Below are 14,710 nucleotides of genomic sequence, written 5' to 3'. Positions count from 1 at the left end.
GATGGATGTGGGGAGGAGGGTGGAGATGGGCATGGAGGAGGGCACTTGTGGGGATGAGCACTGGGTGTTATATGGAAACCAATTTGACAATAAACTATTTGTAAAAAAAAAAAATTCCAAACTGGAATGAAGTGCATTCCTCTTTATTATATATTTGTATGTTAAAGAAGGTCTTTCCTCTGAGGGTGAGCGTTACTCATCTATTACCCCTGTGATTATTAGTAATGACATCAAAGAATCACCAGGAGGGTCTAAGCAACCTTGCATAAGTCACAGACTGGCTTTAGACTATATCTTCGTTATCTGAAATAATGGCTCCCCTGGGATTTACTCAGTTTGCTGAGTTCAGGACCTTGGGGAGTAGAATTGAAGTCAATATTACATGCTGACCTCATCCTATTGCTTAGAGTCTTGTTAACAGTATCCTTAATGAAATGCTGCATGAGGCAAATAAAACAGATTTGGTCCCAATCTCTGAAAGATTAATCAGGGTGTCTAGTGGAGTGGCATATTCATATGAAAAATCTAGTTTAGCCAAGAATGTGTGTGGCAATGGGATGGTTTGCTGCAAGAAGCAATCCATCACAGGCCTTGTGCATCATAGTAGGCTCTTGCTAAGAATGCCAAGAATGCACGGCCCTGACTGCTCTATACCCATACCCTTCTTTGGGGTTGGTTTGACAGCAAGTAAATGCGAAGGCTGAAGTAATGTCTTCCTCTCAGACGAAGAGTAGGCTCCATACTGTTTTCTATAAAAAGAGAGGATTCCCCACCTCAGTGTCCTTCAGTTATGCCTCTGTAGTACTCATCTGGTCCATATATATAGTGTCAATTCTGTGGGACTTGCATGCAAGAGCAATAGAGGTAAATCTGATGCTCATGCTGTTTTTTGTGTGGGCCTTTTTTGTGACTTAAAAGTCTTATGTCCTCTGCCAGCATCCATGAAGCATTCACACACTAAGTTATGAGCTTGTAATTAGGTTAAAAGCAAATCTCAGATCCAACAATAGGTTTAGTAGAGGGAAGATGAGGTAGCCCTTCTCTGACTGAAATCAGAAATCTGAAAATAAACTTAGAGTAACAAAGAGGGGAGTATTGGAAGTTTGGAGGAAAAGAAAGTATAAAAGGTCATCTTGGGAAGTAGAACTCCCAAAGGATTGTTTTCTAGTACTAAGGGCCTCCTTGAAATGTGGGGTCATAAATTTAAAGGGATACTCATCACTGCAGTGGGTGACTTGTGACTTTTTCTCCAGCCACATTCAAATTGCTTGTAGGTATGGAGAAAGTAGAGTGTTAGGTTTAATTAGAAGGGTACTTTTGACAGGTAAGTCCAATGGAGAGAGACAGGATCAGGGTTGCTGACAGTATATAATTATACTAGCAGGGAATAATGAAAGGATTAGACCATGAAATCCAAGCTGTGGTAAGGGATGAGGTCATTAGTAAAGAAAAAGAATTATTAGAAAAATTGACTAGGAACAATGAAAAAAGTCTTGGAGTTAACAGAACTGGAAAAAAATAAAGATTATGGTTAGAGAATAGAATGATTGAAAGTGAGGGTTTTTTTTTTTTTTTGTGAGGTTATTGGTGATGATAAAACTGTGACCATAGGGTAAGTGTAAGTTGTGAGGTGGTAATCATGTCTTTAGAAATAAGTAGGCCAATGGGCCATAGTGGGTGCATGGACTTTCTGCATGGGTGTTGAAATCTCCAAGAATGATGAAAGGAGTACAATACTAAGACCTTCAATGATTGAAGGGAAGGTAACAGGAGGTGGGAAGAAGGTTGCAGTGAGGAGAGGGAGTGGGTGACATTATCCAAAGACACATGCTTTAAAATAAGTTGAGAGTAAAAAAAAAAAATAATAAAATAAGTTGAGAGTTTGAATGAAGAAAGAGGAGCAACTGCCTAGAAGTAGCAATGAAATGAGAAGGATATGTAGCTTATTTTCAGGATCAGATGAACATGGGATTTGGGAGAACATAAAACTGCCCCCATTTAAGAGGACTGCAGAAGAAATAGTATCCTGAGAAGATAGCTGTATTTCAGCTAAGGCAAGTAGGTGAAAGAAATGTTTGGATAAGAAGTTAAGGCTATTGGTAACTGAAGCTTAATAATAAAGCTTGAGATCTTTAGCACAGAGTGGGAAGTCCAGAAAAGGGTGGGAAATTGGATGAAATTAGGGAGTGCACAGAGCATTTTTCCATAAGAGACCAAGGCTCAATGGACCTGGCATTAAGGGACTTGGATGTTGGGGCATCTAGAGGGGGCTGAGATACATTCACCTGTAGGTCATGGTGAGATTACTTCTAAGAAACTTTTAGAGGAAGTTATAGTCAAATCTGATTATATACTTTTCAGGAATTGTTGCTTATGTAATGTCTAAGAGGAGGTGAAGAGGATCACTATGTAAGTAGGAGTGGTTTTTACCAAGAGCAGGTATAACAAAATCTCTTTTGGGTAAAAAGAGATCCAACCCTTCTGTAAGAGATTTAATCTAAGGTTTTGAATACTTTCCCTAGGACTGGGAACTGAGCTATCCAGGGCTTAAGTAAAATTCCAGGTGAATGTGATGTGGAGATGGTTGGGGAGAAAGATGTGGGCGCAGCAGGGAGAAAGATCTTTCTGAAGCGTCTTCTTCATTACTGTCAGAAGACAGACTCTCAATAACTACAGCAATGAACTTTGGTATAAGAGCTATAACCATTGATTAAGTCAGGTGAAGGTCACTAATTTTGTTCTTCCTAATGATTACCATGCTTAAAGAAACTTTTGGGGATCATGGACAGCTAGAAAATGACATGTGGTATTAATATGGCCACAATCACAAGAAGCAAATATGCAGTTGACCAGGTCATAAGAGGGTTTGCAGTATAGTCCACAGCAAGTACATATCCTAGTATCTTCAACCTCTTCTCTGAACATTTTGTTCAATTTCTTGCACTAACAAACACCTGCATATGATTAGAAAATGTTACTGCCCCTACAGCTTTTTTAAATGGTGGTACCCCATTCCTCTCACATGAAAATAGGGTCTTGACATGAAAAGGTGCCATTCTGGTCCTTGAAGTTGCAAGGATGACACCTATGGAATAACAATGTGAATTATTGAGAATTTAATTATGAATCTCCTAGTAAAGAATTTATAATGGTGTAATTCCTTTGTTTCAGAAAACTAATCTTTTTCTAATACATGACCAAAATATTGGATTTGGAGAGTTTACATCAGTCTGCTGATTATTCATTTGAGAGCTTTTCCTTCAACCTCAACAAAATGACGCTGACCTATAAAGTAGCCAAGACCCTTGATGGCATGGCTATCTATCTCTGTCATTAGAATATCACAGATATGCCCATTCTCTGTATTTGTTCTATATTTGGTCTACAAATCATGACCATTACATTTTCCTACCAGCTATAATATCTTGGTAGATAGCAGGTAGTAAGCACAATAAACATGATTTTCAAAATTAATGTATGTGCAAGGAGGTGGCACACTTTTCCTGATTATTGTAGTTACCATAGCAAAACTGAAAGTAGTTCAAGCAGAAATGTGCTCATACACACTACGAATAGTTTTGTGTATAGAAGTTAATCTGCATAACAAAGTAAGAGGAAGTGAATTAGATGAATCTATTGGAAATATTAATACATGTTTTATTAAGTAAGTAAAGATTGAAACAAGATTTTGATTTTTTAGAGTAATAGTTTTATATGTGTATCAAATATCTGTTCAAGTTATTTAGGGTCTATACTCTCAAACTTGAAATTGTAGCTATAAGAAAAACAATAAAATCTAAGAACAACAATAAGCCTAAAACATAAAGTCAGCAAATAAGCAAATTCTATTGAAAAATCTCTCTCTAGACAGGACATATTGACTGTCCCATATACCTCAATGCTTCATGAATACATGACACTTTCAATGCCATGTGTTTGGCTCTATATGCCTATTTCAGTTGGATTTAGGTAAAGTGACAGGATTTCATTTTTAAGGAAAAGTGAATGCTTCATTTTTAGTAACATTGTGCTTGAAGCAGATGAACCTGAGAATTGAGAGCTCCTGTAGATAGTCACTTTGCCAGGTGGCTCTCATCGGGGTGTTTATTGTTAAAAACCCCGCTATTTCTGCCTGAGGTTTGAAGCCAGGACTTCACAGGATCCCCTGCTGCACTCCTCAAATCTTTCAACGCAGAGAGCAGATGGGTGAAGCAGAATAAATCCCAGCCTCAGAGACAATAATATAGCATTCCAGAGACCAGTGATGGTGTTGCTTTTAGTTGGAGTAAATGCTAATTGGAGTTGGGAGTAAAATTTAGAATGGAAAATTGGACTTGCTTTATGAGACAGTTGGGAAACTTGTTAAAGGTATTATCACTACCATACTTTGATAAACAGAAACAAAATGTTAACATTACAAACATTAGTCAATTGTTTCTAATTTAGCTTGGTTGGTTAGAACAGGATGCTTCAAGGATAAGCACACAGGTCATGAGATCCTGTCTTAATCTTTAGAATTAACATGGTCCTTTGTATTAAAAAATGCTAACTTATCAAGTCATTTGGATTCTTGTAATTTCCAATAAATTCTACCTTGCATAAATAGTATAAATAGGTCATCTTTTCTGATTTGTCTGTACCTTTTTATGGCTTCACTGAGGCAGTTATGAAACTCTCTTGTATTTTTGTGCATCTTTTTCATCATGGTTTTTCAGTTTTCTTTGGGAAGAAATCATGTATTTTCATTATTATATCCCTATAACTGAGTCCACTGCCCCAAACGGAAAGCTAAAACATAATAGAAAGAAGCAGCCAACATTCTTTCCAGTAATGGTCAAGGATGGTCAAACAAAATAAAGTTAATTTACTGATTTTGGAGTGGACTAAACAGTGTTATGCAATGACAGGCTTTCTTTGATTATAGATTTATTTAACTTACTATTAAAATTATGTGACTATGTGGGTTTAAATAAACGCATCGACCTGTAAATCAAGTGTTTATGAACCATTATTTCAATTTGAGCACTGCAGCTATGGGCACAAAACAGTCATGACAGTAGTGAAGATATTTTGCCAAGGAAACTTTATTTAATGATTTTGGGGAATTAGAGAATAGTAACCATTATTCCAACTAGATCCATGAGTTCCCAAGTCATTAAAATACCTAACTGGATCTTCATATTTTCCTCAATTATTTCATTGAATGAGACATTTGGTTCCTCTGGGCCATGATAACTTGCTGTACTTGTTGGAATTCACAGAGAAACCATGGATAAAAGCTAGTCTTCCTTCAGAGAGGCTTGGATCTTGTCACCAGAATTCTCTGCCTCCTTGTTCTCACTATTTCTACTTTCCATAACCTCAAGCTCTCTTTATTTCTATCTCCCTGAATATTGTCTTCTGGGACGCTGAGTTAATTTATACTGTAGTATATTTCACTTTTAATTATAAAAACTTAGAAAATTATACTGAATATGCAACCATAACCATTTTCAACATAGAAGGTAACTATACATGTAGTGAAGAGTAACAAACACATCCTTAATTATAATAAAAAACAATAGTTTGTAGCTATATTTAACAACTCCAATGCTTCTTTGAACGATGCTCTGTCATTAAATGTATTATAAACAATTATATTTTTCATCATGATAGAAATTTTTTTAATCTAACAAGTGATAGAACTGCAAATTTGTACAGCTGTGTAAAAAATAAATTTGTGTCATTTATATCATTAGTCAGGACCAGTGGGGGCCCCAGTGGCACCACATGAACAAAAGAGACCAAAATAACACTGCAACAACTCTGAAATTTAACTTACAATTGGACCTATAGCCCACCAAAGTAAGCCAGGACCTATTTGCCAAAACTAAGATGGTCACTACTTGCTAAGATTTTTTTGAAAAATTCTTATAGGACTCAGAATCTCCTAACATAACCTCCAAAATGTTGAGAATTCAATCGAAAATCATCCATCGTACCAAGAACCAGATAAACCACAAACTGAATGATAAAATAAACTGATATCAACATTGAGTTGCATCAGATGTTGAAATTATCTGACAAGGATTTTAAATAAATCATCATAAAATAATTTAATAAGCAATTACAAAATCTCTTGAAATAAAGACTTCCTAAACTTGGCAAAAGATACAAATCCACAGATTTGAAAAGCTGAATGAAACCCAAATAGAACAAACTCAAATAAATGGACACCAACACATCATAAGTAAAATTCTGAAAACTAAAGACAAAGGTGAAGGTATTATCACAAGCATGTATTTTCTCTTCAAGCATCCAGAGAAATGATGCATTACCTATATGGCAACATTCAATTTCAATTTCAATGACACCAGGTTTCTTATTTTAAACCATGGACTGTAGAAGGACATGGGGTATAATTTTTCAAATGCTGAAAGAAAAGAATTGTCAACTTTCTTCACAAGTTATCTAAATTATATGTAGTGATTAAAATAAGATATAATACCATCGGATCTTCAAGACAATGATATTCTGAAGTGGGGAAGATAAAGAAACCTAAATGGAAATAAAGTCCCTCTATTTCAGTCAAAGTGTTAATGTTAATACCAATAGGCTCTAATACCCAGAACAACCACTATGAAAACTAAGCAAAACAATATACCCAGAAGTGCTATAAATAAATCAAGATGAAATCCTGAAAAATGTTCAAGTAACCCACAGAAAGGCAAGGAAAGAAAAATACCGAATCCAGCAGAAAACAAAATAGGAAAATGAGAGACTTCAACCTGAACATATCAATGATTACTTAAAGGAAAATGGTCTAAACACACTAATTAAAAGGCAGAAATTTCCAAGATAAATGCTTTAAAAAGCATGACCCTAGGGACACCTTGGTGGCTCAGTCGGCTAAGTGTCCTACTTTGGCTTAGGTCATGATCTCACAGTTTGTGGGTTCGAGCCCTGCGTCAGGCTCTCTGCGGACAGCTAGTCAGTGTGGAGCCTGCTTCACATTCTGTATCTCGTTCTCTCTCTGACACTCCCCTGCTTGCTCTCTCTCTCTCTCTCAGAAATAAATAAAAACAAAAAATTTTAAAAACGTAAAAAGCATGACCCTATAATATGCTGTTTAATATACTGTTTATAAGATACTTCAAATTCAATGACAAGTAGGTTGAAAGTGTAAGGATGGAAAAAGATATACTATGCAAACATAAATTTTTAAAAAGGCAGGAACATTATTATTTATGTAGGGAATCTGAAAGAAATGATAAAAAAAAAATTCCTGGAACTAACAAACCATTATAGCAAAGTTGCAGGGGATAAGGTTAATATACAAAGTCAATTGTTTTCTGTATAACAGCAATGAAAAAGCAGAATTCAAAACATACTTACATTAGCACCTCGAAAATGAAATACTTATGTATAAATCTAACAAAATATGTACCAGATCTATATGAGGAAAATGACAAATCTCTGATACAAGATATCAAAGAAGAACTAAATAAGTGGAGACATATCTCATATTCATGGATAGGAAGACTCACTATTTTCAAGATTATTAGTTCACCCAAATTTGATAAAATCTCAAGCAAAATTCCAGCAAATAATTTCATATATATCAACAAACTGATTCTAAAGTTTATGTGAACGTGCAAAGGACCCAGATTAGCAACACAATACTGAAAGAGAACAAACTTGGAGAACTGATGCTACCCAACTTCAAGACTTCCAGACAATAATCACATATGGTATTGGCAAAATATACACAAACAAATAAATAGAACAGAATAGATAGCCAGCAAATAAATGTATGTAAATACAGTCAATTGAACACATACAAAGGAGCAAAGCAATAGTCTTTTCAATACATGGAGGAATAAAAGATAGTCTTTTCAATACATGGCAGGGGAACAACTGGACATTTACATGCGGAAAAGTGAATTTAAATACAAACTTTAAACCCTTCACAAATACTAACTCAAAATGGACTGCAAACCTAAATATAAAATGCAAAACTATAAAATGTCTAGAAGATAATATGGGAGAAAACCTAGATAACCTTGGGTAAGTTGATGACTTTTTAGATACAACACTGAAGACATGATCCATGAAAGAAATAATTGATAAACTGAATATCATTAAAATTTAAAACTTCTGCTTTAGGAAAGACATTATCAAGAGAATGAGAAGACAAAGTGGATAACTGTTCATGAAACCTGTCTTCTCTTTAAGTACACAATCATACTAGAGTTTTTCAGTCTGTGCTGTAGTTAAATGTGGTCATATGACTAAATCTGACCAACAGAATATGAATAGAAGAGATAGCCACTACATTTGGTACTGGTCCATAAAAACCTAGATGCTGTGCTCCATTTTCTTTCCTCTTATAGTGGCTGGTGGCAGAAAAGCATTATAAACTTGGAAATCATTTTTGAAGATGGAAAAAAGAAGAGCTTGTGACCCTGAATTACCATTCAGAGGATAAACAATCATGAGAACCCATTTTTGGAATTTACATCAGTGAAAAATAACTGATTTCATTAAGCCATAGAGATTTGGGACAGCCATGACTTCTCTATTCATATAGTCATTCTTGGCAGCTTCTCAAAAATCGAGGCCAACACACTTTTCCAGAACATTCGACTGCCTCTCCTGTTTGGATCTGCAGATTCATTGGTCAATTATGTCCTTTTGTCTAATGAGGTAATATTTGCAATGGCCTCTAACTTCAATATAATTTCCTCTTTATAACCTTAAGTCCAATATTTAACAAAATTTATAACTCCCCTAACCTGTTTCAAGAAGAATTTAAAATAGCTGACAAAAATATATATACTATACTAAGATCAAATAATTTTTTAAATAAGAAAAAAAAAAAGAGGCATCTATAAGAAACAGGAAACTTCAATAATCCCAGGTAAGGTAAACACATAAATATGTTCCAGAAAAAAAAACTGTATGCTTGTAGAACCCACATTAACTGATAAGATTTCAAGCAGCCTTTATGATTGGGAAATATGATGTATTCCATGATTTATTTCATGCTTTTTATCATTTATCAAGATTTATTTTGCATGCTTTTTATTAAGGGGAAAGCCATGAAGCCTAGAAGTTGTTCATGAAAAATTGCTTCTCCTGACATTGACACTGGAGAGATTTTTCTCCTATGTGTTCTCATTGAGGGGACAGTGATTAAGGAAATACCTTCTATAGCAACCTTACAGCAAACACTGCCATGAATCAAAGTTTATTAAACTTCACAACTGAAACTCTAAAAGAAAGGGAATAGTAAGTGTAAATAGTCACCTACTCTCCTCTTTTTTCTTATTCCTTATTTGCTTTTTCTCAGAAAGCTTCAATAACAACCTAAATATTTTCCTCGGGTATCAATTAATCTATTGAAGAAGAAATAAGATGGAAAAGTTAGATTGTAATTAGTTTTCTCAGTGGTGTCTATGCAGATGTAGGTCAGCTGCTACTCATTACCAAAAATGGGGACTGCCTCCAAACTTCTGAAAATGCTCAGAACATGGAAAGAGACACAACACAATTGTTCATTAGAAAATATACATGTGAATTTCCTCTGGGTTTCAGTGTAAGAATGTTATAAAAAAAGATAAAATCACTTACATTTGACATATATGAACAACTTTAACTATAACATAGTGGAGGAAGATTACTTGAGACTAGATAATTGTTCTCAGTGTAAATACGAATAAGTGCATTAACTTTTTAAAAAAATTTTTTAACGTTTATTTATTTTTGAGAGAGAGAGAGACAGAGCACGAGCTGGGGAGGGGCAGAGAGAGAGGGAGACACAGAATCTGAAACAGGCTCCAGGCTCTGAGCTGTCAGCACAGAGCCTGATGCGGGGCTCGAACCCACAGACTATGAGATCATGACCTGAGCCGAAGTCGTATGCTTAACCGACTGAGCCACCCAGGTGCCCCGTGCATTAACTTTTTAAAGGCAAATTTGAATAACATAAAATGTTAACATCATTATAAAATTTAGTAACATAAAAATTCCAACATTTTCTCTTTATAAAGTAGAGGATTTGAGTCAGGCTCCGATTCCTAGTATAATGCATAAAAAATATTTCCCCCTTGTACACCTCTTTTATCCTTATTTTAAACATTTTCCTTGTGATTTGAAGAACTAGGATATATGAAATATGGTATTTTTTATGCCCACAAGGGGGACCCTTTGCACCATAGCAACAGAGTTGATACAGCACAGATCTTACTGCTAACACACCATTTGGTTAAATGCATGATCTACCATAAAGTGCTAGAAAGTCAAGTCATCTCCTCTCCCCTTGTCCTCACCTGTGAGTCCAGGGGGGCAGATACAAACATAACCTGAGGCTTCAGGGTAGCTGAATGAAGAAGGCAGCTGAGCAATGTGTCCATATTGTTTCTCTGAGGACAGCTCCATACACATCCCACCAGACTGGCAGGGGTTACTGTGGCATCCGTTGATGTGAGTCTCACATTGGGTACCCGTGTATCCTGCAGGATAAAAGTTCAGAGAAGCTGCTGAGTCAGAGCTCCTCAATCATAGAGTTTAATACCTGAAAGGACACCAACTACTGTACTGGCACCAATTCATAAGACGATGCGCTGCCCTTAAGGAGCTAGCAAGGAGAATACGGTAAGGGAAGGGTTCTTTTTTTTTTTCCTTGATTTTGCAAGTCCAATGTTTTAAATTTTGTTTATTTTTTAATATAATTTATTGTCAAGTTATATACAGTGTGCTCTTGGCTTTGGGAGTAGATTCCTGTGATTCATCACTTACATCAACACCCTGTGCTCATCCCAACAGGTGTTCTCCTTAATGTCCATCACCCATGTTTCCCACTCCCCAGCCCTCCACCCCCATCAATGCTCGGTTTGTTCTTTATATTTAAGAGTGTCTTACGGTTTGCCTCCCTCTCTGTTTGTATTTTTCTTTCCTTCCTTTCCCCTATGGTCTTCTGTTAAGTTTCTCAAATTCCACATATGAATGAAAATATGTGATAATTTGTCTTTCTCTGACTTTTTTCACTTAGCATAATACCCTCCAGTTCCTTCCACGTTGTTGCAAATGGCAACATTTCATTCTTTTTCGTCATCAAATAGTATTCCATTGTATCTATATATATATATAACATATCTTCTTTATTCATTCATCAGTAGATGGACATTTGGGCTCTTTCCATAATTTGGCTATTGTTGATAGCACTGCTATAAACATTGGGGTGCATGTGTCCCTATGAATCAGCACTCCTATATTTGTTGAATAAATTCCTAGTAGTGCTATTGCTGGGCTGTAGGGTAGTTCTATTTTTAATTTTTTGAGGAACTTCCACACTGCTCTCCAGAGTGGCCAGACCAGTTTGCATTCCCACCAACAGTGCAAGAGGGTTCCCATTTCTCCACATCCTTGCCAATATCTCTTGTTTCCTGAGGTGTGAGGTGGTATCTCAATGTGGTTTTGATTTGTATTTCCCTGATGATGAGCGATGTTGAGCATCTTGCCATGTGTCTGTTAGCCATCTGGATGTCTTCTTTGGAAAAGTAGCTATTCATGTCTTCTGCCCATTTCTCCACTGGATTATTTGTTTTTAGGGTGTTAATTTGGTAAGTTCTTTGTAGAGTTTGGATACTAACCCTTTATCCAATATGTCATTTGCAAGTATCTTCTCCCATTCCGTTGGCTGCCTTTTAGTTTTGTTGATTGTTTCCTTTGCTCTGCAGAAGTTTTTTATCTTGATGAGGTCCTAATAGTTCATTTTTGCTTTTATTTCCCTTGCCTTTGGAGACATGTCAAGTAAGAAGTTGCCACAGCTGAGGTCAAAGAGGTTGTTAAGGCTTCCTTGAAAATAGCAGTAGCAAGGGAATCACTTGTATAATAGTGATAGATATTTTTTAAAAGACTTGATTAAAAAAGTTAAAAAAATAAAAGACTTGATTAATAAGGCTTGAAATAAAAAAGGGACTTCAGGAGAACCCTGATTTCATGATTATCATAAAGACTCCAATTCCCCAAATACTGAACTATTATCAAGAAAAAAATACGTAAGAAAATAGTCAAAAAGTCAGCAGTGTCCTCCTAGCCAACCCTAAACTCTTTTCTTAAAACTCAAAGTAAAGGTAAATGACTACTTCTGCACAGTAAGACAAAATAAAAAATTATTTTGTATTTGAATGGATTTAGCTGAGTCATTTTATTATAGACAAGAATAAAAACAATAAAGCAGTAATGATTTAGTACTTTATAAAAATACTTAAATATTATATATAAAAGTCTACACCAGAACTCTTTCTTTGGTTTTACATATATGTGCACCTATTTAAAACAACTACATGTATTCACAGATATAAGTATAAATACATTGTGTGTGTATTGACATAACTGGAATTCCACTCTGCACATCCTTCTGGAACTTGCTGTTTTCCCTCACTGCACCATCTAACCATGTTAGCAATATATATCTAACATAATTTTTAACTATTGCAAAGTATTCTGTAACATCGAAGTACCATGATTTAACCATATGCTTAGTGGACTGATATACATTTTGCTAGTACAAACAATATGGCAGTGAATATTATCATTATATATTCATGCTTATGCAAATATCTGAATATAACACAGGGTCTATGCCTAGAAGTGGAATGTCGGGGTTATAGATTATGTACATTTATTTTAACAGATACTGATAAAAACCTAGAGTAGTTTTACCTTCCATGTACTTATTAGCACTGGATGACTTGTACATATGGCTCCAAGCCCTTGCCAACATTTGCTATCACCAAATAACCTTTTTTAACAGTTGGTTAGATAAAAAAATAATACTTCATTGTTGTTTGGGTTTACATTTTCCCCAGTTACTACTGAATTTAACTTTTGGAGGAATTTTTAAAAATCATTTCATGCCTGTTTCCTGTTTTACCCATTAGACTGTCTTTCTTATTGATTTATAAGATTATTTATATAGCACTATACATATATAAGCTGATATATGAAGTTCTTAAAGGAACATAATTTGACTTATAATACAAGTGACTTCACAGTCAACTAAAGATCTTTGTAGTGTCACTTAACTCCACTGAGAAATATGTTTTTAAAATAAAATTTACAATCCAAAATTATAAAACTTATAAATCTGACCATGGTATTTCAATGGCTTCTGCTTTCACACAAAATGAAATTGAACATCCCTAACTTAAAATGGTTTTTATTATCTGGCCTCATTCCCATCTCTAATTCCTCCCCTAGAATGTCTTCTCCCCCGGGGTCTTTATGACATGGTTCCCTCCCCTAGAATATCCTCCTCCAAGACTGTGGTTGGCTTGCTCTTGGTTTTGAGACTTAATCTTATATGACTTTTCTCGGAATGACTTTTCCTCATGAACAAATCTAAATATGATCCCTTCATTTTCTCTAATATCACCTAGTTATTTCTTTCATTGCTCTCATGATAATTTTTATTTTTTTATATTATTTTATGTAGAGTTGCTTTCCTCAATAGACTATAAGCTCCACAAAGCAGAGACTGCTTTCTATTTATTCACCCTTCCAATATAAGCAATGCATATATAGTAGATATTCAATCAACGACTGAATGAGAGTCAAACAACAATAATCAGCTATTTAAATTATAATTCTAGTTTTGCAAGTAAATTAGAGAATTGACTATTAAGCAAATAATGAAAACATGATATGATTGCTCATTTTGTAATTTTAATAAAAACTTGAATGGGTTCATATGTCAAATCATAACCACAACATAAATTCTGTTGCTCAACAGTATAAGACATACATCACATGTGATCCTTGGGGGTCTGTCTCAACCATCTAAAGAAGACACTCATAGAGGAAAAAGGAAACTAAAAGCACATGTCAGATCTATCCCACAATCCTTTGTGGGGACCTCTCCCCAAGAACCCTAGGTCTCTTAAACCTGTATTTCTACTTTTTTATAAGTTTTTATAAACTGGTATTTGTTTGCTACAGTGAACTCATTGAAGAAAGCTCGAACTATTTTCAATTTTCTTCTTAGTGTAAGTCTCAAGATTCCTATGCAGGCCAGAGTAGAAGTAATTTAAAGCCTTCATAAATCCTTTTTTGCCTTCTGACTCATACATTATCCGATTCCTATAGCGAACATTCTGATTTATGGTCTTCCCAGCCCTGTCCCCACCACTGGGGTCCTGTGGGAATTTTGTTTGCTGCTCCCTTTAACCATGTATATAAATAGATTCCTTCAGTCAAGGCTATATTCAATAGTTTTAACAAGTTTTTCCATAAACTTTGTATGAAGAAACAATGTGATATTGAGTCAAGTCCCCAGGGTTCTTATGTTTTTCTTTTTTTAAACAAATCCAATCCGATCTTACCTGGGTAACACGAAAACTTTTAAGATAAGCATTTAAGATGAATGACACTTCTTGTAATTAATTACTTTTGAAATGAGGACCCTAGGCAATTACAGTGGTGGGTTCTTGCCATTGCCTTCAACTGTGGTGGTCTTACAATCTAAAGGAGTTTCTTGGATAGTGGGTAGCTTGTAGCATTAAATCTTCTCTTTATATGTCACAGTAAGAGTACAAAGAGACTCTGAATTTTCTATCTGGGCAAAGTCACCATTGATCCACTCACCCAGGAAAGAAACTCAGAAGCAGACCTGTCCTAAGTCTGTGCTCCTTTCTGAATTCCCACATCATGTCTGTCTTGACAGGTA

At 35.3% G+C, this 14,710-nt stretch overlaps 1 protein-coding gene across 1 annotated transcript in view; it reads right to left on the bottom strand.

The window, feature by feature from the left end:
- CRB1 (crumbs cell polarity complex component 1) overlaps positions 1–14,710 on the bottom strand; it is a 158,178-nt gene that overhangs the window by 101,925 nt on the left and 41,543 nt on the right. The window contains exon 6 of the mRNA XM_039252663.1: positions 10,311–10,493. Within this exon, the coding sequence (XP_039108594.1) occupies positions 10,311–10,493 (183 nt within the window). The remainder of the gene's footprint in view (positions 1–10,310; positions 10,494–14,710) is intronic.

Source organism: Hyaena hyaena, unplaced genomic scaffold (genome assembly GCF_003009895.1).
Source record: "Hyaena hyaena isolate Hyena2069 unplaced genomic scaffold, ASM300989v1 scaffold_429, whole genome shotgun sequence".
NCBI classification, from domain to species: Eukaryota; Metazoa; Chordata; class Mammalia; order Carnivora; family Hyaenidae; genus Hyaena; species Hyaena hyaena.
The sequence above is the reverse complement of the archived record's forward strand: the minus strand, read 5'-3'. Positions and strand labels throughout refer to the sequence as shown.